Below are 22,814 nucleotides of genomic sequence, written 5' to 3' on the forward strand. Positions count from 1 at the left end.
ATATATATATATATACATATATATACACACACACCTTTATGTGATAGTCATTTATAATAATTTTTTCAATGAAAACGTGTCTCTTGCTCAGACTTTTCCATTGTTACATTTTCTTTTTTTCCTGGTCACATATTGATTTCCAAATATGTTGTCAAATAAATAACGAGGTGGTTTGGCTCCCATTCCAAACAGGTTGAATACGTGTTGATGAATGGACTCCAACAGCCAATACCATGAGATGTGACTGATAACAAAGTGATGTTCTGCATCTCTCATCCCGATGAGGAGCAGCTCGGCGACATGGTGCCACTGACGACACTGTGACTGCTCATCACAGCCGGATGAGCCCCGCTGATAAGAGTGATGCTGTACTGCGGATTGAGTGAAATGGCTCAATATCAATTTGTCTTGGGGAAGAGAACAATGAAACACTTTAATGTGACACTTCATAAAGCCTTGTCCAATCCATGTAGACATATTAATGGATGCCAAAATAATAATAAAGTAAGGCATTATAAAGTCACCATTCATTACCACCAACAGCACAGTATAATCCATATAAGTCTTCATTAACTGATTTGTGATTCTACCCCATTTCCACTCTTAAAACAAGGGCCAGTAATGAACACTGATGTGAACATCCTGCCTGTCTTCCTGCAACCCCTCCTCTCCACGAGAAGAGGAGGGGTTGCAGGGCAGGGATAAACTCGGCAGCCTCTTGAGACTGTCTACGCTGAGGCTCGGCGGCCAGTCCTGGAGAAGAGAGAACTACCAGAGGAGCGTCTGGAGCTTCTGGAGCAGAGCGTGGGCCGTTGGTGTCGACACCGGGACTGTTGGAGATGACCGCAGCGTCACTTCAGGAACAGCATTCCTCCAATCCGGGAACTTTTCTCTGTACGGGGAGCTTGAAAGTCACCGGAAAAGTTTGATCTGAAGAGGCAGAAATATTGGATTTCTGCCTTGGGCTGGGACTTTGGTAAGAGCTTAAACTGCTGTGGAGGAGAACATTGATTGATTTAAGGACTGTGGGGAAATCATTGGAGTCTTTACTTTTAAACAAAAAACAAAGAGCTTCTCCAGGCTTATTGATGTTTACTTTGGACTCCTATTGACTTTAAACTGTAGTACCCTCCCCTCATTATGTCAAAATAGCGTGTTAAAATGTCGTAACTTCTTTAAATCGTGTCGAGGACAGAATGTGGAAAAGTGGCGCCTCTCACAAGAAAGTCAGACTACGCTATCTTTAGCCAAAGTAAAAATAATATCTTCCCCCTTTTCTGACCCCCCCTCTCTTCCCTTAATAATTATTGTGCGGTGCCTCGACTAAAAATGGCGAACATGTTTCTGCAGGGTGTGTCTGCGTATTAATTGTTTCGGTGAGTTTGTAAAGCGAAGGATGAGATGAGTGACTTAATAAACCCTGGAGCCTACAGTGTACCAACGAGGATGCTTTTTCATGAAACAAAATATCCCAGAAGTCAGAACAGACCTGAATGCAATACTTTTCTTGCAAATTGTGTTCCAGGCACACCCAAAGAGGATCAGTTGCGGCCTTATTGGATTTAAAAAACACTCAGTTACAACTAAACTGCAGGATGAAGACGGCTCATCTCCTCGGCTTGGAGTTACTCCTCTTGGCGGGTCACGTCCTTCTGGCCAGTGGGCAACTGGACTCGACGAAGCCAGCGGCCCAGGACCTTCTTGCCGTTACCTCGAGACCTGGGCTCGTGGAGAGGGACGTGCAGGGTCTGGTGAGGCCCAACATCAGCATGCCCCCCCGCCGCTGGCTACCTCCCATGTGCACGGGGCCCACGGAAATCAGAGACACCTTCAAATCCATCAACACCGTGGTGTCCTGCCTGGTGTTCGTCGTGGGGATCATCGGGAATTCCACTCTGCTGAGAATCATCTATAAGAACAAGTGCATGCACAACGGGCCGAACATCCTGATCGGCAGCCTGGCCCTCGGAGACCTGCTGCACATAATCATCGGCATTCCCATCAACGTTTACAAGGTGAGCAAATACCAGGTGGCCGCGGTCCCTCTGGGCCCGGACAGTGATTTTATTTGTCAAATCAAAACTCCCTTCAATCTTTGAAGATTTCTTTTGTTGACCTCTTGTTTGAGGTCATATGCAAATATTTTGCTGCATATTTGATTTTACACACACTCTTGAAAGGCGGCTTCCCCCCCAAGTTATTACTTTACTGGATTCTGAGCCTCTCTCTATCCCCTCATGTCTCTGGCATTTTATTATCTGTTGGGCTCATTGTGTGTGTGGGTGTGTATGTATGTGTGTGTGTGTGTGCGTGAGAGAGGACCAAAGCTTCTGATTATTTGGGTAAGGGGGTTGACATGTTAAAACAACAGGCTGCGGTTGCATACCAGAGACATGGGAGGTGTGGGGAGATACGGGGCCACATATGACTCCAATTGATTTTCACTCACATTCCAGTCACTCAAAGCAGACATGAAAAGTTTGAATACTGGACACGGTTTAGCAGAGTTTTGTTCTCCACGAGCTGTATTTAATGTCTACTGGGCCTGGGGGCCAAACAGGGGCCTCAAGTCGACAAGAAAAGACCACAAATCTTGAAACTGAACGGAGTTCTGGATAATCACAGAAACCGATAAGTACAAGTTCACCTACATCTGGTCGACACTGGATCCCCGAGGCTGGGGAGAAGAACCTGGTGCCAGGCGATCTGCTTCACTCCCTCTCGTGTTTTGACCTCCGTCATCACCCCTCGCTGCCTCTCTCTCTCTCTCTCTCTCTCCCGCATCAGCTCCTGGCAGAGGACTGGCCTTTCGGAGTAACTCTGTGCAAGATAGTGCCGTTTGTCCAAAAGGCCTCCGTGGGGATCACAGTGCTGAGTCTGTGTGCTTTGAGCATCGACAGGTAATCATGGTCCCCGACCAATGGGCCGCCTCTTCTCATCTTCTAACGTGATGCAACAGTCATATAAGGTTACAGAGACATTGTCAGAGCAGTAACGTTTGACCTTCTTGCTGAAGGCTGCTTTTTAACATTGCTGATCAATACATTTACACTTGTTCTACTTCTCAAGTTCATCTAGTTATGCCCGTCAACGACATTGTTAGCTTGTAATAACGCCTTTACATCTGATATTTATTATATTATATGCATGCTGTTAACTGTATTTTTAAAAAAAAGCAAGAACATATTGTTCAGTACTGTCAGTTAAGATACGAGATGAATGTGTAGTACTAGAATTATGTAAAGTATAGCTAATTATCTTTCTTCTGTCTGTACGGTGAACGTGAAGCTACAGCCAGGACGCGGTTAGCTTAGCTTAGCTTAGCATGTAGACTGGAAACAGCGAACCTGGCCCCAACTAAATCCTCCTAACAGCACCTCTAAAGTTAACATCTTCTATAAATTCACACCTTTCTATCTTATTTGTTTAATCATTACCAAAAACAAATAAACAAATAGCACTTTACGGTTTTGTTGCGCGTGTTACATGTTGGCTAGCTCAGTTCAGTTAGCTGGCAGGATTTACCATCCAGATCTGAGAGTTGTATCTTCTAGGCAAAAGCAAATGTAACGTCAAACTATTCCCTGAACTAATGGTCCTCTGTTGGTTCACGTTGGGTTTTCCAGGTATCGCGCCGTGGCCTCCTGGAGCCGCATCAAACGGATCGGCGTTCCAAAATGGATGGCTATCGAAATAGCGCTCATCTGGATAATATCCATCGTCCTGGCCGTGCCGGAGGCAATCGCGTTCGACATGATCACCATGGACTACAAGGGAGAACAGTTGAGGATCTGTTTGTTGCACCCCATGCAGAACATCAACTTCATGAGGGTGAGCTGGGACACACACACACACACACACACATTGAGTGTGAAGCAAAATAGTGTTTGTTACCGCAAACCTGCACAATACGGACCGACGCGAAAACGCACAAAGACACGCAGATGTGCATGTTGGCTCGACCCATGTATGTGCATGCTGAGCAGAAAGGCTTCCTGTCTTCATCAGGGTCACACAGAGGGCATACGCTTTGTAGATTCATTGATTTTTAAATTCAATTGACCACGTGAATTTGAGACAGACCCTTGAAGTCTCACTCCCCTCCAGGTCAGACTTTACGCCCCTTGAATGTACTTCCGTCTTGCATTAACTGAGTTCTGTCGGGGGCGTAACTCATCCCTGTTCTCCTATTCCCTCTGTGAAGTTTTATAAATCAGCGAAGGACTGGTGGCTGTTCAGTGCCTATTTCTGCCTGCCGCTGGTCTGCACCGCTGTCTTCTACACGCTGATGACCTGCGAGATGCTGAGGAAGAAGAACGGAGTCCAGATCGCTCTCAGCGACCACCTCAAGCAGGTTCGCTGACGTGTCATTTAGCCCATTTGGTTAGAGGTCACCGACTGTCCTCACGTTGGGATGGAAAATAGGAGTTTAGAGTTACAATAAAATAATTTTTTTATCAGGGTAGACACCAAACTGGCCGAAAGGAATCCGTTATGTTCAAAACGGGACAAAAGACCATTCACACAATCACAACATGTCCAATTCAAAGATATGAAGTGGTGCCTTATTGTACTCCAGGCCAACAACCTAATTGATTTTTGATATGATTTATGACCCCAAAAAAAGACTTCCCAATAGTATAGGACTACTTTGTTTACACATTTAACTTTGTACACTATCTCTCGGTACAGTCGGTACCTATCCAGTGATTACCTTCGCATTGAAAATGCGGAAGGTTATGTTTTGATTGCCGTGTATTTATTTATTTATTTGTATGCGTGTTACTCGCATAACTCAAACAGTATTAAACCGAATCGCATGAAATTTGGTGGGATGATTGGTTATTATCCGGGGACCATTTGATTAGATTTTGGGATTGATCGGGTCAAAGGTCAAGGTCATGAAAAGGTCAACATCTTCTTTTTACCATAGCACGGTCAATTTGTATCCAATTGGCATGCAACTAATGCCAAAATGTTCATAATTCAATGCCCAATCTTGTGATATGCGAAGGTATGCGCTCTACCGAGTGACCATTCTAGTTTATGTGTGTGTTTGTGTGCGTTTGTGTGTGTTCAGCGACGAGAGGTGGCTAAGACAGTGTTCTGCCTGGTTCTGGTCTTCGCCGTGTGCTGGCTGCCTCTCCATCTCAGCCGGATCCTGAAGCTCACCATCTACGACGAGAAAGATCCAAACCGCTGCGAGCTGCTCAGGTATGGAGGGAAAGTCTCCGCTCCGCAGTGCAGGCAGTGGAGGACGGAGCGGATCTTTTAGAAGACTAATGTGTCTCTGTCACCGCTCTTAGTTTCTTCTTGGTGTTGGACTACATTGGCATCAACATGGCATCCGTCAACTCCTGCATCAACCCGATCGCCCTCTACGTGGTCAGCAGGCGCTTCAAGAACTGCTTCAGGGTGAGTTGCAACTTAGTGAGTGAAAAAATGCCAAAAGAAAGTTGTCGTTTTGTTGGGAAAACACACTCGCTCGCTTTCTTGCCGAGAGCGAGATGAAAGGATGGATACCACCGTACGATTAGTGCGACGCAGTCGGTTAGCGTAGCTTAGCATAAAGAAACGGCTCGCCTGGCTGTGACGAAGGTAACCTGATCCCCCCCCCCCCCCCCCCCTGGGAAGCTCGCTCATTAAAACGGTACATCGCATCTGGATTAACACAAACCTAAAGCCAACATGTGTGGTCATGTGACTTTCTTGGTCAGGCCCTGTATCTTCTTGTGCTAAGCTAAGCTAACCGGTTGCTTCGTATTGAACGATACAAACAGCCAACTGTCGGCAAGAAAGCAAATACGATTTTAAAAAGGAGCGAGAGCCGAGATTAACAAGCTAGAAGGAGACATTACTCCACGACGTCGTCATGGTTGTTTGCTCCTTTAAGTGACTCCGACACTTTATCTTATATTTGTTAAGTTTATATTCTTAATTCTCGCACCGTGTTGATTGTTACCTTCGCATTGAAAATGCGGAAGGTTATGTTTTGATCGCCGTGTATTTATTTATTTATTTATTTGTATGCGTGTTACTCGCATAACTAAAGAAGCATTAAACCGAATCGCATGAAATTTGGTGGGATGATTGGTTCTTATCCGGGGACCATTTGATTAGATTTTGGGATCGATCGGGTCAAAGGTCAAGGTCATGAAAAGGTCAAAATCTTCTTACCATAGAGGGGTCAATTTTTATCCAATTGGCATGCAACTAATGCCAAAATGTTCAGAATTCAATGCCCAATCCTGTGATATGCGAAGGTATGCGCTCTACCGAGTGCCCGTTCTAGTTGTTAATGTTATTGTCTATTGTCGCTCCACCCGCCATGACAAATTCCCTGCATGTGAAAACATAAATGGCAATAAAAGGTTATTGTTCATAATGACGTTCAGAATGTTCAATGCAGCTCCTTCAATGCAACAACAACAACAACAACAGACGAAGAGGAACCGCTCGCCAGCTTCTTTTAGCTGTGAATGCCGTACGCAAACAGACACGTTCCTCTCCGCCTCCACTTCCTACTCCCTCTCACCACCTCCCTCCCTCCCTCCCTCCCTCCCTCCTCTAGTCCTGCCTGTGCTGCTGGTGCCTGCCGGCCGAGATGTTGATGAAGAAGAAGCAGTCGTGCATGAAGCTGAAAGTCACGGAGCGAGCCTCCGACCAGAGCAACTCGCGCACGACCAACAAGTCCACGACGGCGTGAGGAGGCGCGTCGAGTAAGAACGGAGGAGAGAGAGAATAAGAAATATTGACGTGTGGATGACTGAATGAGGATACGTGCGGATTCTTGACCCATCCACAGCGTCTTGTGACGTCTCCATCCGTTTTTAACAGATGTGCTTTTTGTGAATCAGTGAGATGACACTCCCTCTGACTGAAACTAGTGTTCTTCTTCTACTGGACCCGATGCGCACTCTCCCTGTCCAAGAAGAAATAAGCTGCCGTGAACTTCCAAACACCATCGAGGGTGATGATGTGTGTGAGGCAGTCAAACTGGCGTTCAAAATACCAAATATTGGGAACCGAGCAGGGGGCAAAGTTCAGTGTTCGAGTGTTTTATAGAATTGGGGGTCAAAGGTCGATGAGCAGGAGACAGCTCATCAGGCTCTCGGTCTGGTAGTTACTTACGGCGTGAATCCCTCAATAAGTTACGCATTACATTCGACACACACACACAAGTTTTTTTGAGAATTTAAGTATTTCCTCGTATAAATGTTTGCATTGAGAATGGTGCTTTGTGTCGCCTACATGAGTTCTGTGAGAGCCATATTCCACTCAAGATGTGATTCAGTGACAGCTTTGTTGTGTTTGTTGCGCTCCTTTAGCTGTGCTGCCGGCCGCGTCAGGGCCGACAGCCCTCGGTTGAGGTTTTTGGACAGTTGTGCACAGAATTAAATCGTGTAACTTAATTTTTTTTGTCGAGTAAGCGTTTGAAATGGAGTTTCTGCCTGTGAAGACTCATTTTGCTTTAAGCTTATTGCCAATACACAGACTTGTTACAGTTGTGGTCATGTGGATTACCGGACAGAGAGAAGATTACCGCTACAAGTGCCTTTAAATGTATTAACTCTTAATTCTTACTTTCCCACTAGTTATTGAACTACTGATGTTGTCGAGCTGTGCACTTCCAGCTGTGTGACCGTTCTTGTATTATCCTGTTCGATAATGTGTTTCTCAAGTGTATTTGCTCCTTATTATCTTAATCAGACTCCTTACTTTAGCCGGTAGGACAAGAGGTAGGGTTTATTTTTTAAATAAATAAAAATGAATAAAATAAATAAGACGCTAAGCACTTTTTTTAGGCAACCATCTGTTCAGATACACGCTCATAATCACTTATGACTGTGAATGTTCCAACTTTGCTTGTCATCCTGGTCTGACTGTGTGTGTGTGTGTGTGTGTTTGATTTAAGTGTGACAGCAAGCAGCATCATGTGATGGTGAAAAACAAAACATTACTGTGATTTCTCCATTTTCTCCCAACTTCTTCGCTTCAAATACACACACACACACACACACACAGACAGAGTTCTGACCTGGGAATGTTCCTCTGGGCTAAACCAGTGTCACGCATGTCCTGTTAGCCGTCAAAGGAGCTCTCTGTGCTGTGATCTCTCGCCGCCCCTCCTCGGCTTGTGTCTCGTCTCTTCTTCTTCTGCCCCTTTCTTTCTTCCTTCTTCCTTTTTTCAAACCTCTTCCCCTCGTCGCAGTTTTCTTTTTGCTCTGCATTCCCGTCTCCACTGTTCCCAATAACTCCCTCTGCCTTAGTTCTTCCATTATGTCCTTTTTTTTAAAATCAGTGTGGTTATAAATTAATCCAGCCCGGTGCTGTAAGCAGCCTCGAGTGGAAGAAATCACGATCCGTACAGTCCTCCCTAAATCATCTCCTGTTCCTCCCCAACTGGGTTCAACTGATGCATCTGCTCGATGGTGCCGGCGTTGGCGTTCTACCGATGCGATCGAGTGTCCTCCGAGATCGCTGCCGCAAAATGAAACGGTGATAAAAAAGATGCGAAGAAAGTAAATGTGCTGCTTCCCGAACAGTCTATGAATCAAAGAGTGATCAGCTCAGGGTCAGTCTCGAGCTCCTTTGCTCCACAAAAACTGAAATAATGTGTGGGCCCGGGACGCGTTGATTCATGGTGATCTTGTAAGCTGTGAGTTGTGCTCTATCACAGAGTTTAAGATAACACTTAAAAGATTCAAGCTGCATTAAAGGGCTGGTTCGACACTGAAGGAACTGTGTTGGTTTGCTTTCCAGAGAACCACACGAGACCATCGATACCGCTCAATGTTCGTAAAGGATACGATTAAACGTGCTGCCGCGAGCAGCCGGGTAGCCTCTCTGGTTCAACCCGGTTGAATCTGTCGAAAAGCCAGCAGGTTGAGGTTTTACGAGGGTTACGCAGCACAGTTACTCTCTCCGCTATGTTTAGCTAACGGGTACTTTTACCAATCACGGTAAACATACTCCATCCAAAGATTGAAACAAAAAGATAAACACCTGGTTATTGCCACTGTGTCTTGATTATTATTTTCTCTCTTCTAGGAATCCCGTAAACTAGACATTACATGTTCATTTGGAAGCTTTAGAAGTGCTGCAAAGCAGATTTAGTTAGTTTTGGATGGAGACAGACTCATTGTTTCCAGTCGTTATGCTAAAATAGAATAAGCATCTCTTGGCTGTAGCTTCATTAGCATACAGACATCATAAAAGTGCTATCAATCTTATCATCTAACGCTTGGCAAGCAAGGAACCCAGCGGGATTCCCAAAATGCCAAACTAGTGCTTCAGGGGGGCAGCGCAGCACATTTGAACTTTCCATCTAGACTTCCCCATTTAATGGAGATAAACTCTGAACTAATATAATGCTCCACAAGTCTAACGCCGGGAGTTCATTCACTTTTATTGCTATGGAGGAGCCCGAAAACAGAAATGAAAACCTGCAGCAGATTGATACCAAAAGGTTAACGAGAGATGCGCATCATTTAGCTATAAAAACTACAGTAGACCTTTGATAGACTTTTCATTGTCTGCACTTGACACACAATGTGGACTTCCCTCTTTTTTGACTTCATGGAACATCGGGACCGTGTGTCCTTCTCCGTGCAGCCTGCAGACAGACGCACACGTGCAGTACATGTGGACACCACATGGGCACAAACAGACCACGTAGTTCAGGGTTTACCCCCCCCCTCCAGCTTCAGAGGGCCAACCCACAGAGCGGGGACACGGCAGGGTGGATGTTGGGAGTCTGAGGGGTTTGGCCCCTCGCTCTTTATCCAAACATTATTTTATGCTTTTTCTTTTCCACCCCAACAATTCACTATTTACCAAAAAAACAACATTCAAAATCAATTATCAGCAGTTGTTTGGACACGATGTTTGACTTAGCATTCAAATATTTGGCTCGTTTTCTTAACCTTTTGGTGCTCATGGGATAATCCTGCAGCTATGCAAACATAGCGTATCGACACAACCCAGATAACGTCTCACTCTTGTCTCCTTTACCTCCGCGGAACAGCTGACATAAATACTTTAAGACCTTGCACATGTTCTGGGTGTGAAAGATTAGCGGGCTTCCTCCTTAGTTTTATAACATTAATGCAAGATCGATAGCAGAGGGAGGAGAGCGTTCGATTGGGCTTCGCACTTCCACTGATATTTGAGAAGATGAAATATGCCCCAATATGATTATGCGTGTGTGTCTGTGGTTCAGCCACGGAGATACTTCAAAGGAAAAATGCTGAACCAAACTCAAACCAAAAAACCTCCCGCTGCCGCCGAGAGCACAGAACAAAGCAAAAAAAGGTATGCGAGCTGGAGCCCCGTCTCCGAGTGTTGACGGCGAGGTCCATGCGAGTGCGCGTGTGCGTGTCAGAACGCTCTCTGCAGATTGTTCTGATTTGTAGTGTGGTTCTTGTGGTCACAAGTCGTTGATTTTGCACATCAAAGAAAGCTTGATAAATGACGCAAAAAAACACAACTCATCACTTACTTTCACAGATGTAGAAACGTCACACACTTGAACACGTGCGTGCACAGACACACACACAGAAGGTGAGCAGACGCAACGAGCAGAAGGAACTCTTCAGACTGACACACCATGGACTCTCACCCATCTCCCCCTGAGTCCTCTACGCCGTGACTCCTCCCCCCCCCCCCCCCCAGCTGCAGCTTGTATATAAACTATAAAAGGGCTGCAACTGACACACTTTCAATGTCAATCAAACTGACAAATACTTTCACCTGTCATAAAGAACGCCCCTCATGGTTTCCCAAAGGGATGTTTTCCAAATTGCTTGTTTCCTATCAAAGGGACTGTACAGCAATGATGTGGGTGGTGAGTGAGGATGAACCTTGTTTCACTTTGTAAAAAAGCAGAGCCCCCCCCCCCCCCGCAAGGTGATGTTTCCTTTGAGCTCTCCTCTTTCCTGCTGCCCCCCCCCCAAATGTCAGTATAGCAGTGTTGAGTTAATACAACTCGTGTAATTTTGTATCCTCAGAATAAACTTATCTAAATGGAACTAATACTGTGCTGAAGGGGCCACTGTGTGGCATTTTCTTGCAGAAATGGAGTATGATATTATTATTTTTCTTTTGAGCATAATCCCGCGAAAATAACAATAGTGTTGTTACCTTAGAGTGAGTTGTTTATATCTAAAAGATGTAGACGGAGGCCGACAATGGTGCACCGCCGTGTTTCTACAGTAGCCCAGGAGGAACAAACCAATCAGGTGCTCTTGGGCTATTCGGGTTTTCACGTTGGCCATCGTAGTTGTCCTACGCGCTTGGCCCATGGGAGAAGTTTCAGTTGGTTGCAATCTGCACCCTCAGCTCTAGATGTCGCCACATCCCACACACTAGAGTCCTTTAATAAACCCCAAAACAGACAGAACTTCTGTCCTCTGAGTGGTCAAAGCTCACCTTTAGGAACCATGTTGTGTAAAAAGTTCTCTTTTTGAGGTAACTATGTATGTCATGATTAGAACTATATCGAAACGGAAAGGCTGAAATATAATTTTTGTACAAAAAATAAAAAGTCACAAGCTTACTGTTAGCGAAAAGTAAAATATCAATACCCTTCCTCTTTATTGACCCCTCCTCCCTCTAGAAGATAGTCCATCGTCATTTCAGCTCAACACAAAATTAATTTTGGGGTCCATTCGATACGGTAAAAAGTAATTCCTCAGAAATTCTGCCACCCTCCTTCCCTCTCACACACACACACACATATACAGGACTGTCTCAGAAAATTAGAATATTGTGATAAAGTTCTTTATTTTCTGTAATGCAATTAAAAAAACAAAAATGTCATGCATTCTGGATTCATTACAAATCAACTGAAATATTGCAAGCCTTTTATTCTTTTAATATTGCTGATTATGGCTTACAGCTTAAGAAAACTCAAATATCCTATCTCTAAATATTAGAATATCATGAAAAAGTATACTAGTAGGGTATTAAACAAATCACTTGAATCGTCTAATTAACTCGAAACACCTGGAAACACATTTTCAAATGTTTGATTTTGTTTTGCTGTTATAAATCTTTTTTTTTACTTGGTCTGAGGAAATATTAAAATGTTATGAGATAGGATTTTAGAGTTTTCTTAAGCTGTAAGCCATAATCAGCAATATTAAAAGAATAAAAGGCTTGCAATATTTCAGTTGATTTGTAATGAATCCAGAATGCATGACATTTTTGTTTTTTTAATTGCATTACAGAAAATAAAGAACTTTATCACAATATTCTAATTTTCTGAGACAGTCCTGTATATGCACATATTGTAAAAATAAAACGCTGCCCTCTGTTACTTTATGAAAGTCTTATGGGAGTTAACCTGGTTTTGAGCCAAACCGGCACATTCTTGAAGCCGCCTGCTGATGCAGAAATGGGAAAGAAATGAACAAAAGAAATGAAGGTTAGATTTGATTTACTCTGCCTCGTCAGTCCATATCCACGCGCAGATATTGAATGCATAACATGGATCAGATTAAAGGTAGAACCACCTTTTCAAAAACGCTGTTCCCTGCGTAAATGTGAGTATTGTATCACGACAACACGACAGTTTCTACTCACAAGCCGAGCTTCGCTCTTCAGCGTGGCTAAATAAAGCGTCTTTCCACAGCAGAGGACATGTTCCAGGGAGGGACTTTTTCAAAACATGCATTTGTGAACAAATGAGAGTTATGCACGGGATGCTAGTTTCTCCTCCGTGACGTTCACAGTCGGGGTTGTTATGCAACGGTCGCAGCAGAGACGGCATGTCTGGCTGCGGAGGGCCACGCTCTCATGAGAAAGCTGATGATTTCCTGGAAACAGCGGTGACGGAGATCCCGCAGCCGGCACCCGACCCCAGAGCATCACTGGACCACACTCTGTGGCGGGTGCTCATACATCGCCTGTTGTGTTTTGTTTGTGTTTTCTTAAAGAGTGAGAGAGAAAGGACAGCATCACTTGTTGGTGAAGGGACAGTTCAAACCCCAAAAATCAACAACAAAATACCCTGCATGGAGTGGCTGTAGTGCACTGTCCCTTTAAGGGTGTCGGTGCAGGGTTTTCCCACGAGGGAGCATCGGGGACTGGATAAAAACAAAAACATGCATATGTGTGCCTGTCGGTCTTTTTAAAAATCTTTTTGTCCATATTTCTTTCATCCTACTTTCCAGCCTGCATGTACATTTTCCGAATGTGTTAACATGAAGTACCAGGCAGAACTTCAGAATTACATAAAACCTTTTGGGTCATTTTAAGCCGACAGGTATATATGTGTGTTTTTTTGTACAGTGTTCTTTTTAAATATATGTTTCATATTTCTATTATTATTACGGTTATTATTATTATTATTATTATTATAGTGTGTTTGTTCTGTACCTCTGTTGACTCGGAGAACCCTGCAAAAATAATTCCGATGTGTCTGGACTGCTGGTCTAGGCACAGATGGCAAATAAAAAACCTTGAACCTTGAACCTTGATATGATACGTGGTGAGATCATCACACACGTCGAGTAGATAAGCCGACTGGGTTGTTTGCAGATAACTTGTTTGTCTCGGCTGCTTTACATTGCAAATACGCCCGTGTTTACATTTCCTCCACACCGACAATGGTCACTATGGGTTACCTTGACTCACAACACAGGTAACCAATCGGGACACACAAAGGGGGCAGTTCTCTGAAGGGGAAAAAAAGGAAAAAAAGAGGAAGCAATAACTGGCAAGGTCTAAAGGGAAGAAGAAGAAAAATCAACACGACCCACACTGATCGAAAGCTTGTGAGGCTCTTTCCTTGATGGCTGGGAAGTCACGAGAGGAAACTGATCCCAGGTCTGTGAGCAGATGAAGGTTCTCCGTTTGCCAAAAGTGATGAGAACAATTTCCGTTCCTCTTCTGGATCCTCCAGGCAGCTGCTGTTCTGCCACATGCAGACACGAGCTATGAACACACGGTAAGCATCTACTTCTTACTCCACTCGAGCAGCAGGGCCGCCGCTCCGTAGAGGGACCCGTCCTCCGCGAAGTCACAGAGCTCGCTGCTCTTTTTGTGACATAACATGTGCTGGAGGGAAAGTGAAAGTATTTTTTTCAGAGGGCGTGTGGGAGTTGCTGAGCGTGGCTGGTTGACGCACTTTTAAAAAACAAGAAATGTTTAAAAAATATTGGGGTTTTACCGATTTACTATAAATGTCAGCTAAACCCTGAACACACACACACCGTGTTTCACAGTGTTCATTTAACAAGGCCTGGTTACCACGAGCAACAAGAGGGGCTTATCAGCTGCTCCCACTCTTGCCATATACTGTTATCAGCCTGGCCTAGTTCACACACACACACACACTCTGCCCCTTTCTGTCAAACACACCCGCACTTCTCTCTCTCTCTCTCTCTCTCTCTCTCACAACATTCATCCCCCGAATGTTATGGGGGCTTATCAGTGTCCTAAGGGGCCTGGCAACCACTTCACAGGCTCAGATACCAGAGCCGAGGCCACAGAGACAAACCTATGTGACCAGAGTACTGATGCTCTGTGCTGCTGGTGACTCCTATCGAAGCAGCAGGCTGCAGGCATTAATGAACACACACACACACACATATATATATATATGTATATATATATATACACATGTTACAATGTCAGGCAGTGGTGGCTAGCCACTCGAAGAATGAAAAATTGCACGAAAAAAAGAGCAAATGAACGCAAGCAGCATTCTTTATGTCTACACCTCATTTACTGATAGTGACAACGATCCTGGCGGCCTGCCACACGACACCCGGAGCCGGATATTCAGGTTTGCAAGTGGAGAGGAACGAGTACTTAATTATGTTCAACCTGCACAACAACCGCACATGAATAGACTGTCAGAGTAATAAGCACGTGGGGGAAAATTATAATAAATCTGTCTTTGCCAGTTCATTTAAAAAGGTATGTGATTTTGATTTAACACATCTCTCCCTGGGCTGAAGCTTCTTTTTTATTCTCTCGGAAAATTGTGAAAAATGACATATCGCACTTTAACAAGACGATTAAAACAATAAGTCAACGATGCGGATCCATGTTGGGCTTCGGCTGTAATCCCTCCTTTAATCAAGCTCGAGAACATTATTTTAAAAAGGGACCGTTTCTCCTCGTTAAACCCGAGGCTCGGCCCCGTTCCCCTCGTGCCCTACGTAAATCATTGAGCGACAAACACATCAGAGGAAGTCAGCAAATGAGAAGGCCGTTGCAAGCAGATGATGTTGGCAGCGGTTTGGCAATGGAATTCAGGAAGCGGTGCCTCCTAACTGAGCTGTGCTTCCTGTGTGATAACTGACCCAAACATGTTGTGCCTCTATCGAACACACACACAAAGACAAAGAGGCGCGCTCGCTCACTGTGGGCGTAACAAGACTGGTTCAACTAAACAGGATTAATGGGATTATAACGTAGGAGCTCGATGATGTTTATTCCCTTGGATGCGATGTGTTCACAGTCGTACGCGGAGCCCAAACGCCGGCGTGATCTGTGACAGAGGAGGGCGGAAGGTAAGCGCAGGTGTGCAAACAGTGTTTACAGCTTGGGTTTCACATTTGTGTGGGCGGGAGGAAACAGAAAAGAGTGAGTTCGCTCACGAGGGTTAACTTCAACCTCGAGGTGGCGAGGGGAGAACAGCGGAGAGCAGAGAGGAGTCGGTTCAGTTCCGTCCTGAATGTCCCCCTCAGAGCCGTGCCGTTAGGAATGTGTGCGAACGCCCCCGAAACCTTGAGCGATGTGCAAAGACATGACGTTTCAAGTTCAACACCAGCTGCCTCCCCCCTATACAACACACACACACACACACACACACTGCAGTGGAAACGCTTCCTTCCTGTTGCTGGTTGAGCCTCTTTGAGTAGCGAGATAAGAGCATGAGATGTATTAAAAAAAGAGGGAAGCAAACTGTGCTGTTTTTTCACAGATCGCAGTGACCGTATTTCTTTATTTGGACTTTTTTTTGTTTAAAGTCCGACTGGTCACACACCGCCTGACGTCCGCCGCAGGTGTGGCGCTCTCACTTTTGTGCTCTGCCTGCAACGGCTTGACACGTTTGCTCTCATTTCTCTCTGTTCTTATCTGGCAGGTTCAGTCAGACCACAGGACAGTTAACAGCCCCCACTTCCTCATCGAAAGTCGAGGCAGAGCGAGCGAGCGAACGCGGGTTTCCTGTGACGCCTGTGTTTCGGGTCAATTGGTTTACTCACGTCCCTCTTCCACTGCTGAGTTGCGCTGCGTGGAAAGAGAGCGGCCTCGTCGTATCCTGAAGGGGGGGGGGGGGTGGGAGGCGGTGGGAGATCTCCGGTTGATCTTCACTGACGGTCGACTGTTCTTCTTCTGAAGATTCTCTCCAAAACCTGGATCGGTCAGGACACAAACACACACCAGGCCTCCGTTGGTAATCGTCTTCAGGGGCAAGCTGCCATGCACTTTTCACACAGTTAAGGTTGTGTTGGGATTTTTCAGCCATGTTGCAGCAGTCGGACCTCATCTTTGACTTTGCCAGTGACCATGTCAACATGTCACAGGTGAGTAGATGTAGAGCAGAGATGCATTTATCCGTATGTGTGTGTGTGTGTGTGTGTGTGTGTGTGTGTGTGTGTGTGTGTGTTTGTGTGTGCCTTGAAGCAGAGCACACATTTCAGTCCGACAAATCTGGTTTGGTATAATCCAATTGTCTTTGTGTTGCAGTTGGGGGGTTACTCGGATTACCCAGCCGTTATTGTGGAGCAGGTGCCCCACACACACCTGCTCTCATATGGAGGTCTCGCGTGTGAGCAGTCACACACAGCGCATCACCAGCAGCTGCTCAAAGGTCAGTGCATACAACACACACACACAAACACAGACACGCGCACACACACTTTGTGTACCTGTCACACTTAATGATTGAAGCTCGTCTGTCGTTCCACAGTCCAAACAAATGGTTTTTGAACCATTTAAGCTTTGTTCTGTGACGGTTTTATTCATGGTTTACGAAGCACGAAGTCCCATCAATCATTAAAAAAACCCGCCTTGGACTGCACATGCGCAGTCGCAGCAGTCGTCGCACATGGCCCACCCTCTGAAAAAGTTTCAGGAAGTGAAACAAAACATTACGGGGCTGCGCGTCCCTGTGAAAGACCGTCCATGAATCATATTAAGATGTAGACGTGGTCAATTCGGCCTACAGCTCACATGCTATGGCTTGTTCCTCACCAATGCTGCGAATTAAAAGTAAGTTGTTTTTACTTCATCGGGTTTTTTTTTCTCCTTCGCGAATTGAAGCGAGCAGTTGAAAGTCTGACACGAAGCGAGCCTCGGTTAATTTAGCTAACGGTAACTGACAACGCTCGCGCACAGTCGCGGTTAGTCCACCTCGGGATCACAACCGTGTCGTGTGCAACAACTCACCGGCCGCGCGTCTCTACCCGTGGCGGTTTGTTTTGAGCCGTTGGCGCCGGGCTTCTTCTGGGCGGGTTGAGCCCACGACACGCAGCTGTTAGCTAGCAGATGCGTTCGAGTCCCCCTGGCTTCGCAGCCTGCTCACGTCACGCAAACAAATGCGCACGAAACAAATAGTCCTTCTGAAAATGTTCTTCCTCGGGGGGACAACAGTGAGGTTAACGGGAGCTGAACATATTGTTATTAAAGTATTGACTGTGGAAGGATGGGGGGAAAACAGACTGATTTTACAGGCGGTTATTTATCTAAATGAAGTTCAAAGTGAAGCGAAACAGTTAATTAATTAATAAACTACCTGTTCGATCATTCGTTCCGGTGATTAATAATAATAATAATAATCCATTTAATTTAATGATTGTCGATTGATGTTATATTAATAAACCGTAGACACAGCTACGGGGAGCAATTCAGGGTTAAGGGTCTTGCTCAAGGACACATCGACTAGACCTGCTGACCACTGACCCCAAAAGGAGAATTTCACCCAAATTCCAAAACAACTTTTTCTCCCTGTTATTTCTTGTGCAGTGATTCCCAACCAGGGTCCTGCGTCGGTGCCCACTGGGTACCTGGACAGATTGTGCAGCAGTTATTTAGAGCCATCAAGTATATTAAATGCCATAACAACCACTGCTTTCCGTGCACCTCGGCCCCCGAACTTCGCAGAGTGTGACAACTAGTGAGCCAAAAGCAATAATGGACTATTGAAAAACAAGGCTAGGACCTAACATTGGCAGACACTGGATCACGTTGTCCTTTATGGATTATTACATGCTGACACTGATCCATCTCTTGATTGCAATTTCTTCTGTGGTGAAAATAAAATGCAACACTACCAGGAAAGCCCATTCCTCTTCTTTTGAAGGGGTGGAATAAAGAGGGACTTGAACCCATCTATTAGCGCTAGAGGCACATCAGACAACAACACGTGTGTAATCCTCTAACCACAACAACTGTTCTATTATATCCTGTGACGAATATACATCCTGGGGTAAAACCTGTCTTGGAAACAGAAAGGATTGCCTGCTTTTGGATGGGCTGACGGCGCAAACTAAATAGATAACACATCAAGGCTTTTCGTGGCCGGATAGCTGGAGCGGCGAGAGGAGGATTTGTGTAATTTGACTCAATGGCTAAGGCTGCTGTGCGTTAAGGAATGTTTCAGTACGTTGCTCCCTTCGTCCGCAGTGGAGCAATGTGAAAGTGGAGAGGAGGAGACCATGGAGACGCTTGTCGCTGCTGACTCGCTCCTCAACATGGACTGCCCTGACACCCTCTCCCTGGAGCACTACTGTAAGCACACACACACACACACACACCTGAGTTACCATTGCTCACATGCACACTAACGGAGTGAAGAAGAAGATGCCCTCATAAAACCTCACCGCTGCTTTCCCGTGTCGGGCATGTCTGACTGTGAGGTGTTATTTTTAGCCATGGCGGTCACACTGCTGTTCTCTCTCATTCCATCTGTTTATGCCCCCCTCCCCCTGCAGCCCAGACCTTCTTACCATCCCTGGGTGATGTCATCACTTCTCCTGTTACCCAGGTGACTGTGTCAGCAGAGGGGATTGTGGGCGCTTTTGACCAGCCACAGTGGCACTCGTTGCACACAAACAAGCCTGCGGCGCAGCTGCAGTCCAAAAAGAGAGGTGCGGTACCTTCTGGTGTCTCATATCTTATCTGAATTATGAGAATAAGTGTGTGATTTATTTTTGGATTATTTGCAAACAACCTGCTTTTCTTCTTTGAATACTCAGGGAGAAAAGCTCGACACAGAAGGGCAGAGTCTCCCACACCTGACATTATAGTGAAGAAGGACAAATACAACAAAGGTATTGTTGACACGGCCCCTTTCAGTCATGCACGCGTGAATGTGATGGCAGTTCTTCACGTTGGTCTCATGTCTGAATGAGCGCAAGTCATCCTCCTGTGTCTGTGCTGCAGGGGGAAACACACTGTACCTGTGGCAGTTCCTGATGGAGTTGCTGCAGGACCGACAGGTCTGCCCCCGCTACATCAAATGGACCAATCCGCACGTGGGGATCTTCAAGCTGGTGAACTCCAAAGCAGTCGCCAGACTCTGGGGCAAACACAAGAACAAGCCGGATATGAATTATGAGACGATGGGCAGAGCGCTCAGGTAAAACGACCAAAAGAGGGCTGAGGCGGTTTTAGAAACGTCTTTACTTTGTTGGGAATATATGTGCGTCATTTGTTTTGTTAATCCTGAACTTGTATGTCCATGTAGGTACTACTACCAGAGAGGCATACTGAATAAAGTCGAAGGCCAGCGTCTCGTCTACCAGTTCACCTCTCTGCCCAAAGATATGATTTATATCACAGACGGCGACGGCATCAAGGAAGAAGACGATGACGACCACGAAGACATTAGTGGCAACGACGAGGCTGCGAGCGACGACTCGGACGCCAGCACGATACCTTCTAGTGACCAATCGGTTGAGGAGGAAGACTCGCACCCGCCGCAGAAAAAAATTTCCTGCTCCTTTCGAGGCCAGCGCGAATCCACCCCGAGGCCCGCCAGCGCCAGCCTGATCCAGGAGCAGCATTTGCCCATCGTGTCCGCGGAGATGCTGCGCACCCTGCAGAACCTGCAGAAGGTCCAGTCCCTGCAGCCCGCTGGCCACGCCTCGGTCTTCAAAACGGCCCAGCTGCTGGGGAGCCTGTGTGAGCGGCAGGCTGCCGCAGAGACGGCTGTGGACTGTGGGGGTGCGCGGGAGGCGCCCGATGGAAGGTCGCACCCAGGACCCAAAACTTCCCAGGTGGAAGCTCCACAGCTGGTGCCTCTAACCAGCTCTCACCAATAAATTACACGTTTAAAAACACACACGCATGCGCACACACACGCACTCCACTGACTCAGGACCAGTTACAGAGCTGCACCAGCGATGTCTGGACACAAGCGCCGATGTTCTTTCGGAGTGGGAGCATTAATCTAGGATAATTTTTAGTATTTTAGATATTACGAATTCAAAACAAAAGGGATTCTAGATCACTACTTCCTCCCCGAGTCGGCAGCACACTCGCAACATTTCGCCGTTTGCTATCGAGGAGACGTTAAAAGCTGGCGCGCCTCGTCTCCAGCCTTATGTCGCACGCTCTCTCTCGCCGTCAATCACACAAGACACCAAAGACAGACATGCACTGGAATCCACAGCCTCTCTGCACCTTCTGAAGACTCTGCTTGCACTTCACCTCTCGCATCACGGAGCAAATTGTTCAGTACACTGTGCCCTCCTCCTCTGCCTTTACTCTCCCCCTTTCCCACTCTTTGTGGGGGGGTTTTCTTCTTCATGCTGAATCATTCCTCTGCCTTGAAAACGGCTTTGCACTAATGTTTACCCCTGCTGTATGTTTCTTCTCTTAAGTGCCTGACGATCTCAGTCCATCCTGTCCCCGCATCCTGTGTTCCTGATAATCATGAGGTTATTGAGGGAAAAACATTCCACATTATTATTATGATTGTTATTTTTAAATTACTGAATTTACGTTTGTATTATGAAATGTTAAAAAACAAGGGATCACTGTTTTTTCTAGAATAGTAATTTAGCACTGCTGCTGTTTGTAGTTGATGTACCTACTCGGTGGGCTTTCCGTTTGTCGACAATCACCAGTGAAATGGCCTTTTTATTTAGCTGCATTGCCTCCTGTCGAGTCTCTTTAGCCTTTCTACTCTTCGTACATTCTCTTTACTTATTACACTTGTGTGTGTGTATATACACAAATGCATATATGCACCTCTAAAGCCTTGATATCGTTATGTATTGTGTGTTGTTTACTGTATGTCTTTGAACAAGCTTGACTTTGCCTTGTTGCCATTTTCTCCCTCAGGTTCGTACACATTTAGTTTTACTGTGCAGTCTATGCAAGAGTAAAACAGCGGGCCCTTTTGTAATGAAGTAATGCTAAATTGGGGTTTTCCCCTTCAGTTGATCTGAGTTCAGCCTCGCAAACCTCACTCCAAATGAAAACTGAGCTTTGTAGGACTCAAGTGGACTCCTGTGAGGCTGAGCTTGGTGGAGGAGATGCTTGTAACTGCCTTTCCCAGAGAACCATATGCAAAACTGTTTTCACTTTATTACTGATTAAGCCATTTATTTGGCATCCCCTCACTTCGCTTCATCTGGAGATCTTTTGATACTGTAAGTTCCACTGATATTATATAAGCTTGTAGCGGAGGGAGAGGTGGAGCTTTTGTTGCCTTACTCTGGTGTGTTTGCTTTCATGCTCTCCAGAGGTGTTGAAAAGATAATTGTCTATTATATAAAATAAACTTAATTTTGTCATTGTCTGTGTGAAATTCATTGTCAACTCATTTTCATCATCAGCACAAAGTCATGGAACTTTACACTACTTATTACTTATTCTTCCATTCCAATTCAAAGGGTTGTATTGTACTTTCTACTGCATGTTATTTACAGCTTTATTTAATAGTTGCTTTGCCGGTACAGATATTTCAATACAAAATACGATAACAAATGTAAAAAAAATTTAAAGATTTATTTGATCCTTGAAGGGAAATTCTCCAGCAGTATCTAACATAAATAAAATGATTCACCTTTGCAGGATGCACCGTCAATTAATTTTACTGAATGCCTCTTTTAACGCTACTCTTATTCCTCACTACATTTAAATGGGAAATATTGTATTTTGTACTGCGCTACACTCAAATGTTTCTTACAAAACACTCATTTAATAAAAGCTGATGCACCATTGTTGACGAAACTAATAGGATCCAAAGTATGTCAATGTAGCCCCCTAAATTGACATTCTTTACATTAAAATGCTTGAACATTTGTAAAAGTATAATATGTTAATATTCACAATTAATGATAATTAATATATGTTTAGGAAAAGCCGTATTTAAGGAATGACTGTCCTTTTATTACCTTCGCATTGAAAATCCGGAAGGTTATGTTTTGATCGCCGTGTATTTGTATGCGTGTGTGCGTGTTATTCGCATAAGTCAAAAAGTATTAAACCGAATCGCATGAAATTTGGTGGGATGATTGGTTATTATCCGGGGACCATCTGATTAGATTTTGGGATCGATCGGGTCAAAGGTCAAGGTCATGAAAAGGTCAAAATCTTCTTTTAACCATTGCACGGTCAATTTTTATCCAATTGGCATGCAACTAATGCCAACATGTTCATAATTCAATGCCCAATCTTGTGATATGCGAAGGTATGCGCTCTACCGAGTGCCCATTCTAGTTTGCACTGTGTTTTTACATTTAAAAAAATCTGCCGTCAAGTGTGTAATGTCGTGACTCCTCCGGGCCGCCAGGTGGCGGTGTCGCAGTGGGAGCGGCGCGCAGTCGGATGTTGACAGGCCCCGT

General features: G+C 45.2%; 3 protein-coding genes across 11 annotated transcripts in view; 2 read left to right on the forward strand and 1 right to left on the reverse strand.

Moving 5' to 3' along the window:
* The window catches only part of LOC130198560 (glutamate decarboxylase 1-like), an 84,513-nt gene extending 67,530 nt beyond the window's left edge, over positions 1-16,983 (reverse strand). For both annotated transcript variants that reach the window (XM_056421759.1, XM_056421758.1), the window contains exons 1-2: positions 16,887-16,983; positions 16,221-16,370 (exon numbers count right to left, since the gene is read on the reverse strand). In XM_056421759.1, the coding sequence (XP_056277734.1) occupies positions 16,221-16,370; positions 16,887-16,983 (247 nt within the window). The remainder of the gene's footprint in view (positions 1-16,220; positions 16,371-16,886) is intronic.
* On the forward strand, positions 768-8,738 carry ednrba (endothelin receptor Ba). Its single transcript, XM_056421770.1, has 8 exons — positions 768-976; positions 1,526-2,015; positions 2,788-2,900; positions 3,627-3,831; positions 4,205-4,354; positions 5,081-5,214; positions 5,307-5,415; positions 6,572-8,738. Exons 2-8 carry the CDS (start codon positions 1,596-1,598, stop codon positions 6,704-6,706), a joined length of 1,266 nt encoding a protein of 421 aa, XP_056277745.1. The 5' UTR covers positions 768-976; positions 1,526-1,595; the 3' UTR covers positions 6,707-8,738.
* LOC130198562 (ETS-related transcription factor Elf-1-like) lies at positions 13,677-21,766 on the forward strand. 8 transcript variants are annotated; one of them, XM_056421761.1, is made up of 10 exons: positions 13,677-13,951; positions 14,741-14,791; positions 15,473-15,524; positions 16,480-16,541; positions 16,705-16,828; positions 18,643-18,747; positions 19,004-19,106; positions 19,215-19,289; positions 19,402-19,597; positions 19,706-21,766. In XM_056421761.1, exons 1-10 carry the CDS (start codon positions 13,926-13,928, stop codon positions 20,280-20,282), a joined length of 1,371 nt encoding a protein of 456 aa, XP_056277736.1. In that variant the 5' UTR covers positions 13,677-13,925; the 3' UTR covers positions 20,283-21,766. The 8 variants fall into 8 exon arrangements, with proteins under 8 accessions (XP_056277736.1, XP_056277737.1, XP_056277743.1 ...); XM_056421762.1 differs by lacking the exon at positions 14,741-14,791 and having other exon boundaries at positions 13,679-13,951; XM_056421765.1 differs by lacking the exon at positions 14,741-14,791 and having other exon boundaries at positions 13,684-13,951; positions 16,357-16,541; positions 18,951-19,106.
* Positions 21,767-22,814: the final 1,048 nt, after the last annotated feature.

The sequence above is a fragment of the Pseudoliparis swirei genome, chromosome 8 (assembly GCF_029220125.1).
Source record: "Pseudoliparis swirei isolate HS2019 ecotype Mariana Trench chromosome 8, NWPU_hadal_v1, whole genome shotgun sequence".
Taxonomy (NCBI): domain Eukaryota; kingdom Metazoa; phylum Chordata; class Actinopteri; order Perciformes; family Liparidae; genus Pseudoliparis; species Pseudoliparis swirei.

Coding starts and splice junctions, on each gene's coding strand:
- LOC130198562 (XM_056421761.1), top strand. CDS start 13,926: ATGCAGACACGAGCTATGAACACACG. Junction 13,952..14,740: donor ACACGAGCTATGAACACACG/GTAAGCATCTAC, acceptor ATTTACTGATAG/TGACAACGATCCTGGCGGCC. Junction 19,598..19,705: donor ACGATGGGCAGAGCGCTCAG/GTAAAACGACCA, acceptor ATGTCCATGTAG/GTACTACTACCAGAGAGGCA.
- ednrba (XM_056421770.1), top strand. CDS start 1,596: ATGAAGACGGCTCATCTCCTCGGCTTGGAGTTACTCCTCTTGGCGGGT. Junction 2,016..2,787: donor TTCCCATCAACGTTTACAAG/GTGAGCAAATAC, acceptor CTCCCGCATCAG/CTCCTGGCAGAGGACTGGCC. Junction 4,355..5,080: donor TCAGCGACCACCTCAAGCAG/GTTCGCTGACGT, acceptor GTGTGTGTTCAG/CGACGAGAGGTGGCTAAGAC.